The sequence below is a fragment of the Aulonocara sp. 'chitande type north' Nkhata Bay genome, linkage group LG23 (assembly GCF_057382095.1).
Source record: "Aulonocara sp. 'chitande type north' Nkhata Bay isolate Kocher_YH1m ecotype deep benthic linkage group LG23, A_spYH_male_GT1.1, whole genome shotgun sequence".
Classification (NCBI taxonomy): Eukaryota; Metazoa; Chordata; class Actinopteri; order Cichliformes; family Cichlidae; genus Aulonocara; species Aulonocara sp. 'chitande type north' Nkhata Bay.
Window position 1 is genome coordinate 2,461,948 of NC_141365.1, and position 15,057 is coordinate 2,477,004.

The 15,057-nt window shown below is 45.1% G+C and overlaps 1 protein-coding gene across 3 annotated transcripts in view; it reads right to left on the bottom strand.

Annotated features, from left to right (window-relative positions):
• The window catches only part of fbn3 (fibrillin 3), a 65,626-nt gene extending 51,251 nt beyond the window's left edge, over positions 1 to 14,375 (bottom strand). The window contains exons 1-4 of one of the 3 annotated variants that reach the window (XM_086282389.1): positions 14,239 to 14,375; positions 10,688 to 11,003; positions 3,604 to 3,686; positions 3,377 to 3,472 (exon numbers count right to left, since the gene is read on the bottom strand). In XM_086282389.1, coding sequence (XP_086138515.1) covers positions 3,377 to 3,472; positions 3,604 to 3,686; positions 10,688 to 10,866 — 358 coding nt within the window. In that variant the 5' untranslated portion in view covers positions 10,867 to 11,003; positions 14,239 to 14,375. Of the gene's footprint in view, positions 1 to 3,376; positions 3,473 to 3,603; positions 3,687 to 10,687; positions 11,004 to 11,571; positions 11,735 to 14,238 lie in introns of those variants that run through there. The other 2 variants (XM_086282390.1, XM_086282392.1) reach the window with 2 other exon arrangements.
• Between the last annotated feature and the right edge of the window lie 682 nt (positions 14,376 to 15,057).

Consider the following 15,057-nt stretch of genomic DNA (forward strand, 5'->3'; position numbering starts at 1 on the left):
AACAAGGGCGACTTGTCTGGAAGCGACGCGTACTTTCTGGTTATCGATAAATGTGACTCATTTATTCGATCAGCCTGCTTTCACACACATTCAACATTCCTTCTTCTGGACATGTGTACGTTTCCCAAATCCTGCCTGGCCTTGTTTCCTGGCAAACACGAGATTCCAGGAAGAGCTAGTTAAAAAATATCACGGCCATCTGTGTGGACGCAGCAGTCATCACAGACACGTGGGTCACGTGAAGGAAGTCACAACTGTGCTGCTAATTTATGTAAACCTCTGCGTTCCACAGGCAAGACGTGAAACATGAAAACACTATCTATAACTCTGGAGAGCAGGGTGCTAGAAGTGGGCCGTATAATTAAGGCGGAGGAATTGGCATTTAAAAATGGAATTCCATAGAGCTGCAATTTGTTTCCAACTGCACTGAATTATCCTGTTAAATGATGGACTCTGGCCAAAGCTGAATTAGGGAGTTTGCATATTTGGGACGACAGCAGCCACACAGAGAGTGTAGATGAGCCCTGTGAGACTGCTGGGGTTAAAAAGCCTTTTAAACTGCAGAACTGGCTCAACAAGTCAAGCCTAACAACCGACTATGGACAGAGCTACAACAGCAGAGCGGACCTCTCTTTGGTTGGGTCACCAGCTGGAAGCTTTTCCTTGGAGGAACAACGACCCAACAGCTCATATGAATACGGTTTCTTTTAAATCGCATGCCAACAAAGTTACAGCCTTTTTACAACTCAGGTGACATTTTCTAAACAAAGCCAGTTTCTTCCAGCTGAGAGCTTTTTTGAAGATTAAGAACGTTTTCTTATCTGCTGACTTGTGGAAAATAATTCCTGCTTTCATTTCACGCAGGCCTGATTGTGCAGCAGCCTTTATTGTGGAATCACACAGGCTCTGCTTTCTCGTCTGCTCGCTCAGAAAGCAGCAGTTCAACCACTGACTGTGAAAGGAGGATCCACTGTGGACAGAGAGAGACACACTTACACCTACAGCCGGTTCACAAATGATTCCTGACTGTGGGCTGTGGGGCAGAGCTGGACTCCAAAGAGGAGCAACAAGAACATGCAAACTCCTACCGGTTGATTCAGACCTCTGTGCACGCTCTTCTTTATCACTCGTTCATTTCTTTTTGGAGGAGAAACTGGCAGGAAAGGTTTGGCAGGATTATAACTTCATGTTTGAAATTACAGAGCAGAAGTTACAACATGATCCTCGATCGCTTTGGTAAACTGACTCATCTCTGGCCATAAAGTTGTTTGACCTTTGACCCTGATTACTGCAGCCACAGAGGCCAGCGGACGTTCTTGCACGGTCACACGCTCCACCCTTTTAGCACCTTTTCCATCAACCAATCACTGAGCTGTAACGTTGTGAGTGAACTGGTCACGTGGCCGTTGCCGTGGGTACACCCGGCTCGGGGAGTGCGACAGGAAGTTTGGTCCAAGCTCTCCCACTAATCTCTCACTTCACTTCCACGCCCCTGAGGAGCATGACTTCATAGCCAGAGCACAGATTTCACTGCACATCTGTGCGTGTTCTGCCAGACAGGTCAAAGGCACGTTTCCCTCACCCCGCCCTCCAGCCTTCTCCTAATCGTTACTTATGGCGGGAAGAGATCCTGTTTTACAGCTCTGAGCCAAATGATGATGACTGTGTGTGTGAGACGCATTTTTCTGTCTGTTTGGATTTCGCTTCGAGTGTCTCTGCCTCGCTGTGTGCGCCGTGTGTGTTAGTGGGCTTGGAGGAATGTGAGTCTGTGCAAAGGGTCTGGCAGGGCCAGGCGTGACTGATGAGCTGACTTTGGCCCACTAAAGCAACGAAGCTGAACGCACTGCATGCGACTTAACACACACCAACACAACTTTCTTGCTCCCACAGTGGTGCTTAACAACAATGTTTGCAGTGTGTCTTGCACATATTAACTTTATACTGAAAAGCCGCACACTGTGCAGTAATCTCATAAAGACAAACATGATTTCACACACTCTGTATGTGAAGTACAACACTTTGCTCCAAACACACATCCTGAGTGGTCTGTAAGTAATCCAGCAGACTGAGCCGGGCAGCCAGACTCTCCACGTTAATCCTGACAAACCCTTTGACCTGAGCAGGCTCCACACACTGCTATTACACGGGCCTGAGTGTTACTATAAGAGTAAGGTGGGACAGAGACGTGTGGCAGAGGAAAAGAAACACTTCACAGCTTCGAACAGCAGAGTGAAGTAAGGCCTGAAACCATGCAGAGGACTAAAGGAAATACACCATCTCTGCACTTTCCACTATAACAGTGACAGCTGATTATTTTGCTTGTGCTAGTAAGGAAACATACAAGTGGACGCCATGCTCTCAAGCAAAAGGCTTGAATTTGAAGAAAAAGAAACCACCTCATGTTTAGGACTTGATACAAGATACATGTGACTCTTACATGATGTCATTTTACATGAATTTGGTACCCGACTATTTGCAGAAACAGCTACAGGTTTTCTGCTTCTGAATAACTCGACGGGTCTTCTCATATTTATGCTAAGATGCTGCTGGCTACGTCCTGCTTAGATCTTCTGTGTATCGAGTTTTCAGAGGTTTTAATCTTCGGCAAAGAGAGAAAGCGGCTTTGTTTGATTTACTTAATCTACTGCTACAAATGCCAAATCAGCCAATCACATGGCAGCAGTTTATTTAAGTATGCAGACCTGGTGATGATCTGCTGAAGTTCAGACTGAGCATCAGAGTGGGGAGGAAAGGTGATTAAAGTGACTTTGAATGTGTCATGTTTGTTGGTGCCACACTGAGTATTTTCCACACAGTCACGGTTTACCAAGAATGGGCTGAAAAACAAGGAGCATCACGTGAGTCGCAGAACTCTGGGAAATGCTGTGTTGATGCCAGAGGACAGAGAAGAATGACCAGCCTGTTTGGAGCTGATAGGAAGGTAACGCTGGACAGGACGTCACTCCTGTCAGCTAACAACAGGACACTGAGGCTCACGCTCACCAAAGCTGGACAACAGAAGATTAAGCAAAGGTTTCCTGGTCTCAGTCTCTGCTTTGGCATTAAGGTGGCAGCGTCAGAGTTTGGTTTAAGCAGCATGAAAGGATCCTGCTTTGGTTGTGGTGTAACAGTGACGGCGATACTGTTTGATACATATCAAAAAGCATTAAAAACCACAGCCTACCGTCCCTTTGTGACCACAGTGTAACCGTCAGGATAAGGCGGCTCGTCACAAAGGTCACACTCGGTTTAGAAAGTGGAAAACTTTGGAGATTTCTTGGCATCCCAGCGAAGTCATTATCAAACTGATTTTTATAGTTACAGTTATGATAATCATCATAACTGTGTGTGTGTGTGTGTGTGTGTAGGTACTGACCTCCTGCTCCACAGCTCGGGGAAAGCTGGCCGTTCGAGCAGGTACACATGTTGGGTCTGGAACAGAAGCCATCACCACAAGAATTCCTGCAAATCGCTGGAGAGCGAAAAGACCAAGACAGAGCGGAAAGGAGAGTCGATCTAATGACCATACATAATCGCACGAACCAATCGTGCTATGCCTATTTGCTATCTTCTCCGCTGAGTTTTGCGATGTGGGGAACTTACGAACAATGCACTGGTTTCCTCCCGGCAGAGTCTTCCAGCCTGGACAGCAATATGAATGGAAGCGAGAGCCGCACACATTGGGTCTGATAGAGAAAAGAACAAAGAAACACACTACTTACTACTGCCAGCACACTTCAGTACATCATTGAACAAACACACACACATCAGCTCATTTCTGAGGAGCCCAGAACCTGCTCGGTCTCTGCTTTCAGAAAAAACAAACTTTGATATGAAAGCATTGTAAAGTGATGGATTGAGGTATTCTCAGGCTTGGTAGGAGGGAAATGCAAGAGGCCTTCAGCTCAGTGTTTTGTTTTCCTTCAATGCTCATTTCTAAGCTTGGAAAGACAGGATGTGCAGAGTCCTCCTCTCTCTCAAAGATATGCCCGGCCGCCCTGATTTCTGGCACAGACCCTGCTGGTAGTCGGCTCTGATCCTTAGTGGCAGACAGCAAACTTTGACCCTGTCTGACAGATGTAACATTCATCACAGCTCATGGGCTGCTTGTCTGGCCTTAAAGGTTAGCCACAGAGTTTTCCTCAGAGGAAATGGCTAAACCACATCTAGAACCGACTGGGTCTGCTCACACACTCAAGCACACACATAAACATGCCGTCAGGACTGAGGTCTGTTTTACAAGCTAATGAGAGGAGCTCCGTGAATAAAAGCACCTCTTTGTATATTTAAAGGAGGAGCTGTCCAAACGGGCATCGGTCATCAAAGACTCGTGCAAGCACGAGACACTCAGGTCAGTGTCGGTCAGGGTTCCAGCTGTGTGGCTAAACTACTGTTATCCTCAGTCACCGTCCAGAGCGTATAATGACGAGTGTTTGCGGTCATCCAAGTTGGTCATTTGCCGATGGCATGACTAAGTAGCGACGGACCGCAGCGTGGTGAGTTTGGATGAAGCCTGATCCAGATGCTCATAGTAAAATAATTTGCCACAGGGACAATTTTCTACCCCCAGGATTTAATTTATCGTGTTGTGAAAACAGAAACTTTTTTTGGTAAAAGTAGATTACTCATAACTTATAACACCAAACATGAAGCAGTACAAACCAGACTCATAAAATAAGTTGGCAGAGCTGAGATGTTCTGGTCCCTAAGTGACTGCTGGATACTACATTTCCCATGATGCAGCTCAACACAGTCCTGCATTAGAACTTTTCCAGAGCTAACAGAAATATCTTTGCCCCGTTTCTTTCTAAGAACATCAGCTCAAAGGCAGAAATGTCGAATTAAGAAATGCTGAATGGACTCCGGTCACCCAGCACTCTACTCTGCTCTCACTTTACATAACACACACGTTCATATTTATAACACACACACACACACACACAGTGTTGGCTGTGATGCATTACAAAGTAACGAGATACTGTAATCACATTACCTGTTTCAATAACTTAATAATGAGACGCATCACTGTACTAAACTCACTGCTTACTTTACAGTTACAGTTACTGTATGTCGTTACTTGTGCTGGGGAGGCGCTGCAGTTACCTGCGTACCAGGTGGATAGAAAGAAAAAAAATCAAACAAAAGTGCGTTTTCGTTTACGTGTGTTTGTTACAGTCGGCTTATTTCGGTTTCTGTGAGAGAAGGTCCATCGATACAGGTCTCGAGGGTGAAAATATGGATGTTATTTCTATTTTTATTGCAAAAACTGACAACGGCGCAATGGTAGAGTGGAAACTGCAACAGGGACAGAAACATCCGCATTATGTTGCAAACACAGCTTAAGCTCTTTGTAAGTATCTGCACAGACAGCATGCTAACACCAAGCTAGCCAAAAACACAGAGTGACGTTTGACTGGGTGCGTGTCCGGGTTTCAGACCAGCTCGGCTTCATGAGACGATGCTAACACCCTCGTATGCAGTGGGAACAGAGGCCTGTTAGCGTAGCTTAGCATTAAGACTCAAAATGAATAAAGCAGCTAGTTTTTCTTGATCGTCGGCTCATTAGCGTCTTTAAAGTTCAATAATTAAATACATTTCATTTTCTTTTTGCTAACTGTGCAGAAATTGTTGCCCAAATGTTTAAAAATTACAATTTTCCACTTTGCGGGAGTCGATGTGCCCGACTGTTTTTGTTTTTTAATCGGAACAGCTGAAAAGATTTTAGATTTTAAAACATTTTATGGGGAAACTAGTTGATTTTAGTGAATAAAAAAAAAAAAGACAAACCAGTAACAGTCAGGTTGATGTATTTGTAGTTCCAACCCACTAACACCACAGTGCAGCTTTTCCTTGATTAATCCCAAATAAAACTGGAATTTAAGGCGTTGACGCTGATGAACTTAAGTTGCTCCTGTGTGCTTACCCTGCCTCACTGGGCAGCATCTGCAATAATCCTAGTTTTTTACCAGGAAGATGACAGCTGGAGTTTGAGTCTCTGATATATGGAAACACACCTCCAACCACATTCCCAGATGGCACTGCGGGACAACAGGACAGAAAAACAGGTGGGCAGGCAGACGAGAGATATTAATGAAGGTAGAATGAACGGTCAGACAAAGAAAGAAGACAAACACGTAAAAGAACAAAGAAAATTTCTTTAAGGGTGTTTGCAGAAACCAAATTGTGACCTTTGGAGAGAAAGGGTGAAAAGAGCGAAAGGAATGGTGATTAGGAAGAGGAAAGACTGGTTGGTGGGAAAGGAACAGGAGATCAGTGGGAGAGAAAGAAAACAAGTTTATGTTGAGAAGAGGAGGAAGCAGGAGAAGCGGAAAACAGAGATATGAAAACGAAGCAAAGAGCAGCGTGAGCTGCACGGACCCTGAGTGGGGGCTGCATTTCTGCAAACACACAAACCGAAGTTCAGAAATGGACACAGCAAGAATCTAAATGCCGACGCCTAACGAGCGCTCGCGAGCAAAATTGTTTCCTGATCCATTCCTTCACGCGGCACTGACGATTTTCCGCTGACCTGATGTCAATATACAACGAATTACGAGGGCGCGACCCCGAGGTCAGAAGCTCTGGTTTGTTTTCTTTCCTCTTTCTTTCACCTCTTTCCTCTGGGTCAGCGCCTTGTCTCCCGTTGCACAGAGGAGGCTTTACAGGACGAACCAAGAGCGAAATGAAAAACTGCCATAAAAAGGAGTTTAAGCCCCGGGGGGTTCCCCCAATATTGAAACGTCCTACTGTTCTCACAGCTAAAACTACAACAGGTGAACTCTTCTGTGGCCATGTTGCTGCCTTTGAAGCTAACCCCCGTCCTGTGGATCGCTCATTAACTGCCATTAATAATAACAAAAGGGAAATAGCTGCCACCTCATCCAAAGGAAAGTGAAGAATGAAGGCAAAGTTACAGGGAAGTGGCCCAGAAACCTGGTATGCTGAGAAAATTAGTCACCCTGATCTGCGTTGGCCAGTGCAGAGCAGGCGGACTCACGACGCCGGGCTGACTCATTCAGTTCACGGTGTCTTTGCCCACGTACGCTTGTGATTGTACTGGTCACAGGTTCAGACGCCTGAAGCCTCAAACAGCCCGTTTTTCTACAAACGAGTCAATGAGTCTGACGATAAAGAAATGTGAGAAAATGAGCTGCAGACAGATACGAAGCTGACGATGATCGGTAACTTTTTATGAGTCGGCTTTAACAAGCTGGAAAACATAATGTGCAACAGACAAAGGAGGAAAACTCTGGCCCAGCTCGAATGACACGTTTAAGCCCTTAAATATGTGCAAAATGATTCAATGTCTGATGCTTTCAAAGCAGCTGAAGAAAACCATCAAGTTTAAAACCTGAAAGAAACTCAGGCAAGCGAGAAAATTAAAAACTGAAGAACAGACTGGAATAAAAAAAGGAGGAACTCTGAAGATGCTAAACGCTGAGCGATCAAAGCGGAGCAGGAACTACAATAAATCTGTTTTATCCTGCGTCAGTCAGAAGGACTGAGGGAGATAAAGTTTTACAGTAACTGTCTGTGTTTGTGGTTTTGTAGGCCCAGCGCGAGTGTTTGTTCTTATTGCTTTGATATAAAAAGAAGTGATTATGTTTCTGTGGGCAGAGATTATTCATGCCATGAAAAGTGCTTCTTGTGAAGAAACATGGACTAATTGAACAAAGGTAATTGTAAAACAAATACAGCTACACAAATGTGTTTTCTTGTGCGTACATATCAGAAGAAGGAAGGAAACTTGTGGCTAAGTCTTTTCACGCAGTCTGACATTAAGCAGGAGCCACACGCCAATCAGCTGTCCCAGATAATCCTGTCAGCTCACTCGCAGCGAGCATAAAATCCCAAAACGGACCCGAATGTGCAGAAAAGAGAAAGGGAAACTCTGTGGCTATATTTTTAAGAGGGACTTTCTTTCCTGTGCTCTGAAAGCACTCACACTCCTGCAGGTCTGAGGTGAAACCGTTTCGATATCCAAAATCGTTCTTTATTCTGTTTCAAATCAGGCACATGCCAAGGCAGTCTGTAAATAGAGGACCCCATCCAGGCCATCAGGGTGGTATTGACATCATCCTGGAAAGTAACTAAATGTAATCCTCTGGTTTGAGGCCGACTGGCTGCCGGTTTGCCAGCATCTCAGCCGGGCGAGGAGCTGCCGAGCAGGGGTAAGTTAAAACGGTGAAAGAAATCATGAAGCAAGACTTTTCAGCCCGAACGTACGAGCAGTCTTACTAAATGATAAAGAAATGATACACTCGTTTGAGTTAGTCAATCACAGATTTAAGTAAAGCAGGTGGGACACGGAGCCGGCCAGCTCGGATTCGATCCCGCCTTCACATGAGGCGGTGCCAGGGTGCGGTGTGCTGCGGGAGCACAAAAATCAGTCAGTCAACATCAAACCCAGCACTGCCGGAGACAGACCAGGGGATCTGGAGCTGTAGCCAGCAAATAAACACTGCACCTCAGCCCAAGGCCAACGTGATGACCCACACGGAGAATCTGTGAACGCCGAGTTACCGACAGCCTGCTGTGATTAGCACCACTCTCATGAATACAGACCCAGTGTGGATGAACTGCCATGAAACTCAACAAACACTGAGCTCGCGCTACAAAAGCCTAACAGCCCAAACTCGTCCCCAATGAGATTTCTTCATTTTCGAGGCTTCCGTCCAGAGCTGCTCATGTGCAGATGACTAATTTTACCCGATGTCGGATGAACCGCCGTCGCTTCGGGCCAAAGACCCCCAGAGTGTAGCTGAAACTAGATTCGACACTTAGGCTCGTGAGCTTTGGCCGGAGCGCTGCAATACACGGGAGGCAGCTTAAAAGAATCATTTCAGTGACAGTTACCAGGCGCACCGAGGCACACGAAGTAATCCGATCAAAATAATCAGAAACCAAGTCCAGCGTTTTGTTAAACAACTCTGGTTCGTGGTACTCGCCGTGGCCCCAAGCCCAGCGTGCGAGCGGACCTTTTTTAGCCTAAACACGCCCGAGTTTCAAAGCAAAGATGCTGTGAGTTCACTTCAGCGCAACTATCGCTGCATGAGCATTTTATTCCTGACACTGTGGGGTTCGCTCAGCAATGTAATGGAAAAAAGTCTGCAGGCTTTTGTTACTTGTTCTCATGAAACCGCACTCTATTTGATGGTAATAGTGCGCTATTGTGCAAGGCTCTCCTGATTTCGTGCCTCTCTCTCCACTGCCTGTCACACGAACTGTGAATGTGAATTATTGCTGATCACATGTCCGTGCTTATATTTGTGTCAGGCAGGATAAGTCGTAGGATTGGTAAAGGGGTCGTGCACTTTGGCCTATCTCCTTTAAATATGTCAAGGACAAACACGTGAGTCAGTCTGAGCGACGGGCAGGCCGGCCTATTTGTGGTTCAGCGCTGGACATGTTGTGAGAGAAAACACCGGCTCGGTGACGCCGCCCCGCACTTCTAATAAGCCTCAACTCAAAACCTGCAGCTATGCGCTCATAGTTTTCCTCTCTGGTACTCGGCTGTCTTTCATTCCAGCCCCACGTTACTCCTTCAGCTGCTCCGTCACCTGCAACGGTGAAACAAATGCCCTTTTCATACCCCCCGTGGGTGATACGAATACCTCATTTCCTGTGACTTGGCACCGGGGGAACCGTAAGCTGGGATAGATGGGAGACTGACTGGAACAACTGATGCAGACACTGAAGCTGGCTCCAACAAAACACTCTTTGTTTGTCAAGAAGAGGTGAAATACACAACGAAAACTCTGATGCACTAACGTGTGTGTTCCTGATTCATGATGTTTAGGTAACAAAGTGAAAGAGAGTGAAACAGGAGGGTGAGGTGAGCGGCTGCAGCTGCTGACATGATGTTTCTGGATGTTCCCCACACACAGACAAATAAACAGCACTTTAAAAACATTCATAGGTTCAGATGTAAAATGCTTTGGTGTTCAAACTGTGTCATGTTTGGCATTTTTCAAATACTCAGCTAAAGAAATGGGAACAAATATGTGTTTGTCTGGGTGCACGACACAGGCTCGTGGCGTACGTTAGATGCCTTTTTATGCATGAATGATTTAAAGGTCAGCATGAAGTAGTTTAACAGTGAAAAAGACAGTCCTCAGAAAACTCCGAAAAGCAGCCAAAGCCCAAAGAAAAACTTTGAAAGACCTCCAACAAAGAAGAACTACTGCTCGAAAAAGGAAAATATAAAGAAATGAGGAGTGGTTGATGTTATTGCACAGCACTGCACCTCCCAGCTCACTGAATTTCTCTGTTAAATACTTTAAACACTGAGGCCTATAATCTCCTTACATTCCTGAATACCTTTGTATAGCGTAACCAGTACACGTCGGGGTATTTGGGTCATGACTTGTATAGAAAGTTCCACAAAACACGGGAGATTTTATTCTGGCGAGCGGTCTATTAATGTCAAATGTCCTGTTTTTGACAAAGCGCTGTAGTATCAGCAGCATGCTCTGGTATAAGGCCTGAGGTATAAGGCTTCGGCTCGGTCTGAGCCCAGGAAGCACAGCAGCTCAAAGACGGAGAAACATTCATGGTTTGGATCCTTGTTCAGACACAGAGACAAATGTTGCTACATGAACTTTGGGTTCATTTCAGCCTGCAGTGCCATGTGACTCTGTATTATGTTTGTGATTGGCCATTGACAGTAAAACACACAGATTCTCACCCTCTCAATGTCTCTTGGCCGCGGCGTCGAACCCGCTGCGCCTCCCTCTGGTCCACGGTGCCGGTGAAGCGGCTAGCTTGGTACGGGCCATTCCCAGTTTGACTGCAAGCCACCTGAACCGCCCCGAGGCACATCACCACCCATCCCAGCAGAGCCTGGGTCAGCTTCCCAGATCCCATCGGTCGGCTATACCTCCACCTGAGTCCCTCCTGTGCTGATGCTCACTCCGTGACTCTTCACTTTACGGACCCAGACTGAGCAGCAGGACCTGGACCTGGATCCAGACCAAATCACGGTGTGCACTCCACAGTAAGGGCTAGACAGAGGAAGAAAGGATATTAAAGTTAAGAGACAAGTTAAACACAGACGTTGGTCTAACAGGAAGCACCTTTCCATCAGATTTACTCTGCAGGCCTCTCAGACGGGCCCATTTCACCAGAATGACCTGAGTTCATTTGAATAAATTAGATGTTTTTAACGCTGCTAATTACAGAAAAGTTCATCTTAACTATGTTTCACATCAGCTCTGTGACTCCATCACATCATCAGTGTTTTAGTTCAATTCAATGTTATTTTCAAAGCACCAAATCACCATAACAGTCGCCTCAAGGTGCTTGAAATTGTAAGGTAAAGACCCCCACGAACAATCGCCCCTATGAGCTACAACCTGACAGCAGTGGGAAGGAAAGCCTCCCTTTAAACAGGAAGCCCTCTTCTGCAGCCGGTTGGGGGGGTGTTTTGGTTAAGCATTGATTCTTTAAGTGGCAGATGTTACATTTATCAGTCCTTTATAGTATCTTTGGCTATTATATCTGTTTCTTTACAGTGTTAGCTAGTTAAACTACTTCAGTGTTTCAAGAAGCCAGCAGTTTCAATTATTTTACATTTTAGCTGTTTTATCTGTTCCTCGTTTGAACTTTCAGACGACATCTTGATCTTACAGTGCTGCTCGTGCAAGCTTCCCTGTCTGGGTCTTCTGAGAGCACCAAAGTTACATCCCAAGAGGTTCACGCCACAGAAGACAGTAGATTTATGCTTCTAGGATGAAACCTGACAGGTTGGACAGTGGCACTGGCACCTGTGCGTCATGTGTAGTTACACTTCGGGGGGAGGTGCATGTCGGGTTACACGGTAGGTTCTGGTGGGCGTGGCGATGGTGTAGAGCTGCTGTTAATCTTAGTGCGGTGTATTAACAGCCTCACATTTACACTCAGGCCTCGCAAAGCTTTGGATGAGGAGAGTTTAACAACACCACTTCAACTTCTCTGCTTCATATCTGAATTTCATACACTCTTAATTTGTAATGTTGTTACAATAAACGATTTTATGGTATCTTATTGATGATGATAACTTTGCTAGTTAATTAAGTGAGTTTATATATCGTTAAAGCTCCACGTCTACCCTGTGTAATGAGCAGATGAAATAAATGATGCCCATCATAGATTTCTGACCACTGTGAAGAGAACACGATATACTCCGATGCAAAACACTTTGCATTTCATTTTCTTCTTTTCTTGTTTTCCTTTGTGATGCTGGGCGGTTACAGTAAGTAAATTCTGACTTCTAGCAATCTGTTTTCAGTATACTGCACTTCAAAGCCTTCTCGTAACAAGTTTATCACTCAACAGACACAGAAAACTGCAAAAACTGGGAAATGAGGTCATAAACTGATTAGAGAAACATGCTGTGTGTCAAACATACAGCGTTCAGTGTTGTTTACTGGCATTAAAAAGGATAATAAAGATTTTACTCATTAAAATTAAAACAAAGTGAAGGGGGAGGTTATTTTTGCCCTTTGGGACACTGGACCATGAAGAAGCTTTTACACTGCTGTCCCTTAAAGGATAGTGTGTCGTTTACACATATTATCTTAAACTTTAGCTAAACTTTATTGTTGAGAACATAAATCTAACAGCTACTGAAGCACTTCTGCTGTGATTTCATTTGGCTGCCTTCAGACCAGAGGGAGCTAGAGAGCAGGACTAACGGCGTGCTGGGAGAAAAGCGCAGGAGTTGAGGGTTAGATAGTCGTGTACAGTATCACATGATCAGTCGGGTCAAAATGCCACATTTCACAACCAGAAAGAAAACAAAGAACAATTAGACATTTATTCACTCATACAGTGTTCATCAAGTGATTTATGAAGCCTTGGTTTCTAAATGTAACTGTGCAGCTCAGTCCTGAGGGCGTTAGGCTAAATTCAAATGAAAAATATCTCGACGCCAGCGGCATTAGACAGCCGTGAGGCTCCTTCTTTACCTCCTCACAGACTACGGGTTTAACGGGGAACTCTGGGCTCCCTGTGATATACAACCTCAGCAAACCCAGTGTCCAACCGCATCACATAGCTGGGCTGGACACGGAATACAGGAGAAATATGGCCCCACATCCTTAAAGGAAGAGGAGAGATGGATGAGCCGTGAACTCAGTCAAGTATGCAGAGCTCAGACACGGGGAGAGGTGCTGGCAAAACCCGGCAGGAAGAGATGGATGTTGAGGAAAAAAGAAATGTGAATATAATTGTCCACTATTATACTATAATTCACATTTCCCGTTTCTTTAAGGCAAAAAAACCCGGAGCGCGTCCAAACATGAATCTGGCACAACTTTTACGCGACGTCCTTTTTTAATCGTCGCTTTTTGTTCTAAACACCGATTCAAATAAAAATCCCTCGAAAACCAAAATGTTGCGCTCCCTGCAGCTGAGTGTGGAGGCGGGATCAGAGCCGAACAAAAGAAATGCATGATCAATTACGGAGAGCGAGCTCTGCCGAGCACTTCTCCAAGCGTGCTGTCAAAATAAAGCAGGTAAAGCATCCGTCAGGATTATCGTTTAATCGTCGGACCGCTGGTGCAAAACATGCCCTTTAACACAAAATGAGCCTATTTGCTTAGAGATAAACACCACACCAAGCACAGTTTACACTCTTTTCCACCTAAACAGTTAATAATTACTTAAGGTGCAACATTACAAGTACATTTAAGCCTGCTGTTAATCCACTACAGAGAAGCACCGATAATTTGGAGCAGGCTGTGCACAAGTGTGTCTGGTTCAGTCCCCAACTCTTAAAAAGTGCAAACCAGCCATTCAAGACATCTGCTGCAAGCTGACCAAAAAGGCACATAAGAGTTTCCACGATAGTGACGCGCTGAAAACACATCTGCACGCCACCACGACTTTATGAATGGAGAAAAAACACAGCATCAACTCCTACTAGTTGAAACACAACAGATGGAAAAATAGGTGAGTGCGCTCTTCATTCCGCTATACTCTGCTAGAAACTTAAGACCACACTAAAACTCAAACAAGGCGAGCAATGCACTATCTGTAAAACGCGACGAGCCCGTTTTAACACCAAAAAGCCGGTTAGAGAGAAAAGTGCAGCATCCGCGCTTCATCCGTTAGCATTCTTACATTTTTCCATCTACCTTTGTGCATCTTCAGATGGCAGCCATGCATATAAAGAGATCATCTGAAACAACGGGCTGCTGAAAGAATGGTCAGAGCCATTGATAAGCAAATGTTAGTGTTCTCAAGAGGTACTAATACCTTGCAGCAGTTGGAGTGCCTTGGCGTCGAGGAGCCCCGTCGGAATTCGAGACAGGATATGTGCCCCCGAGTGGAATATTGAACTATAGCCTTGTGAGAAAAAGAGAAAAGTTAGGGAATTGCCCTGTTTGGGAGAGGGGAGGGGACACAGAGTGAGGCAGACACTGGGCGAGAGGGGGGTAGTAACGGACTGCAGGACAAACCCACATTCCTCAAGACTCCTAGAGTTGTTATAACAGGGGCCAAGTAGCTAAACCTCCACACTGTGGCTGACATAGCTCCACTATCATCACGGAGCACAAAACTCCCCTTCAGGCTAAACCAAGTGATGAGATAAGAGTTCCTCAAAGGAAATATTCTTGGATGCCGAACGAATCGCAACATCAGGAGTGGAGACAGAGGCAAAACTGCCAAATGGTTTCTAATGATGTTCGTGATCAGAGCCTAAAATACTGGGATTAGGTCGTTGTAGATATAAAGTTTTAAAAAATCCAACAGCCTCACACGTGGCTCTGATCACAGACAATTCATTTTTCATTTACATCTAAGTATAAAGCAAGAGTTTCAAGTGTGCACTTGCTGTTCAAACAGATTTATCTGTTTACTGCCGGTGACTGACACATCCTTTATTGCCACAAGTGTTGGTAGGAAGTTAGCATTCATGTTTGGTTATACTGGTTAGGACAGCTGAGGAGGTCTCAGAGCTGAACTGGTTCAGGGCAGTTCTACAAAGGAGACTTTTAAAACAAAGTCTCATGAAAATGAAGATTCATCTTGGCTTAAACACAGCAGTCAGTTGCATTTTCATAGCTAATTCAC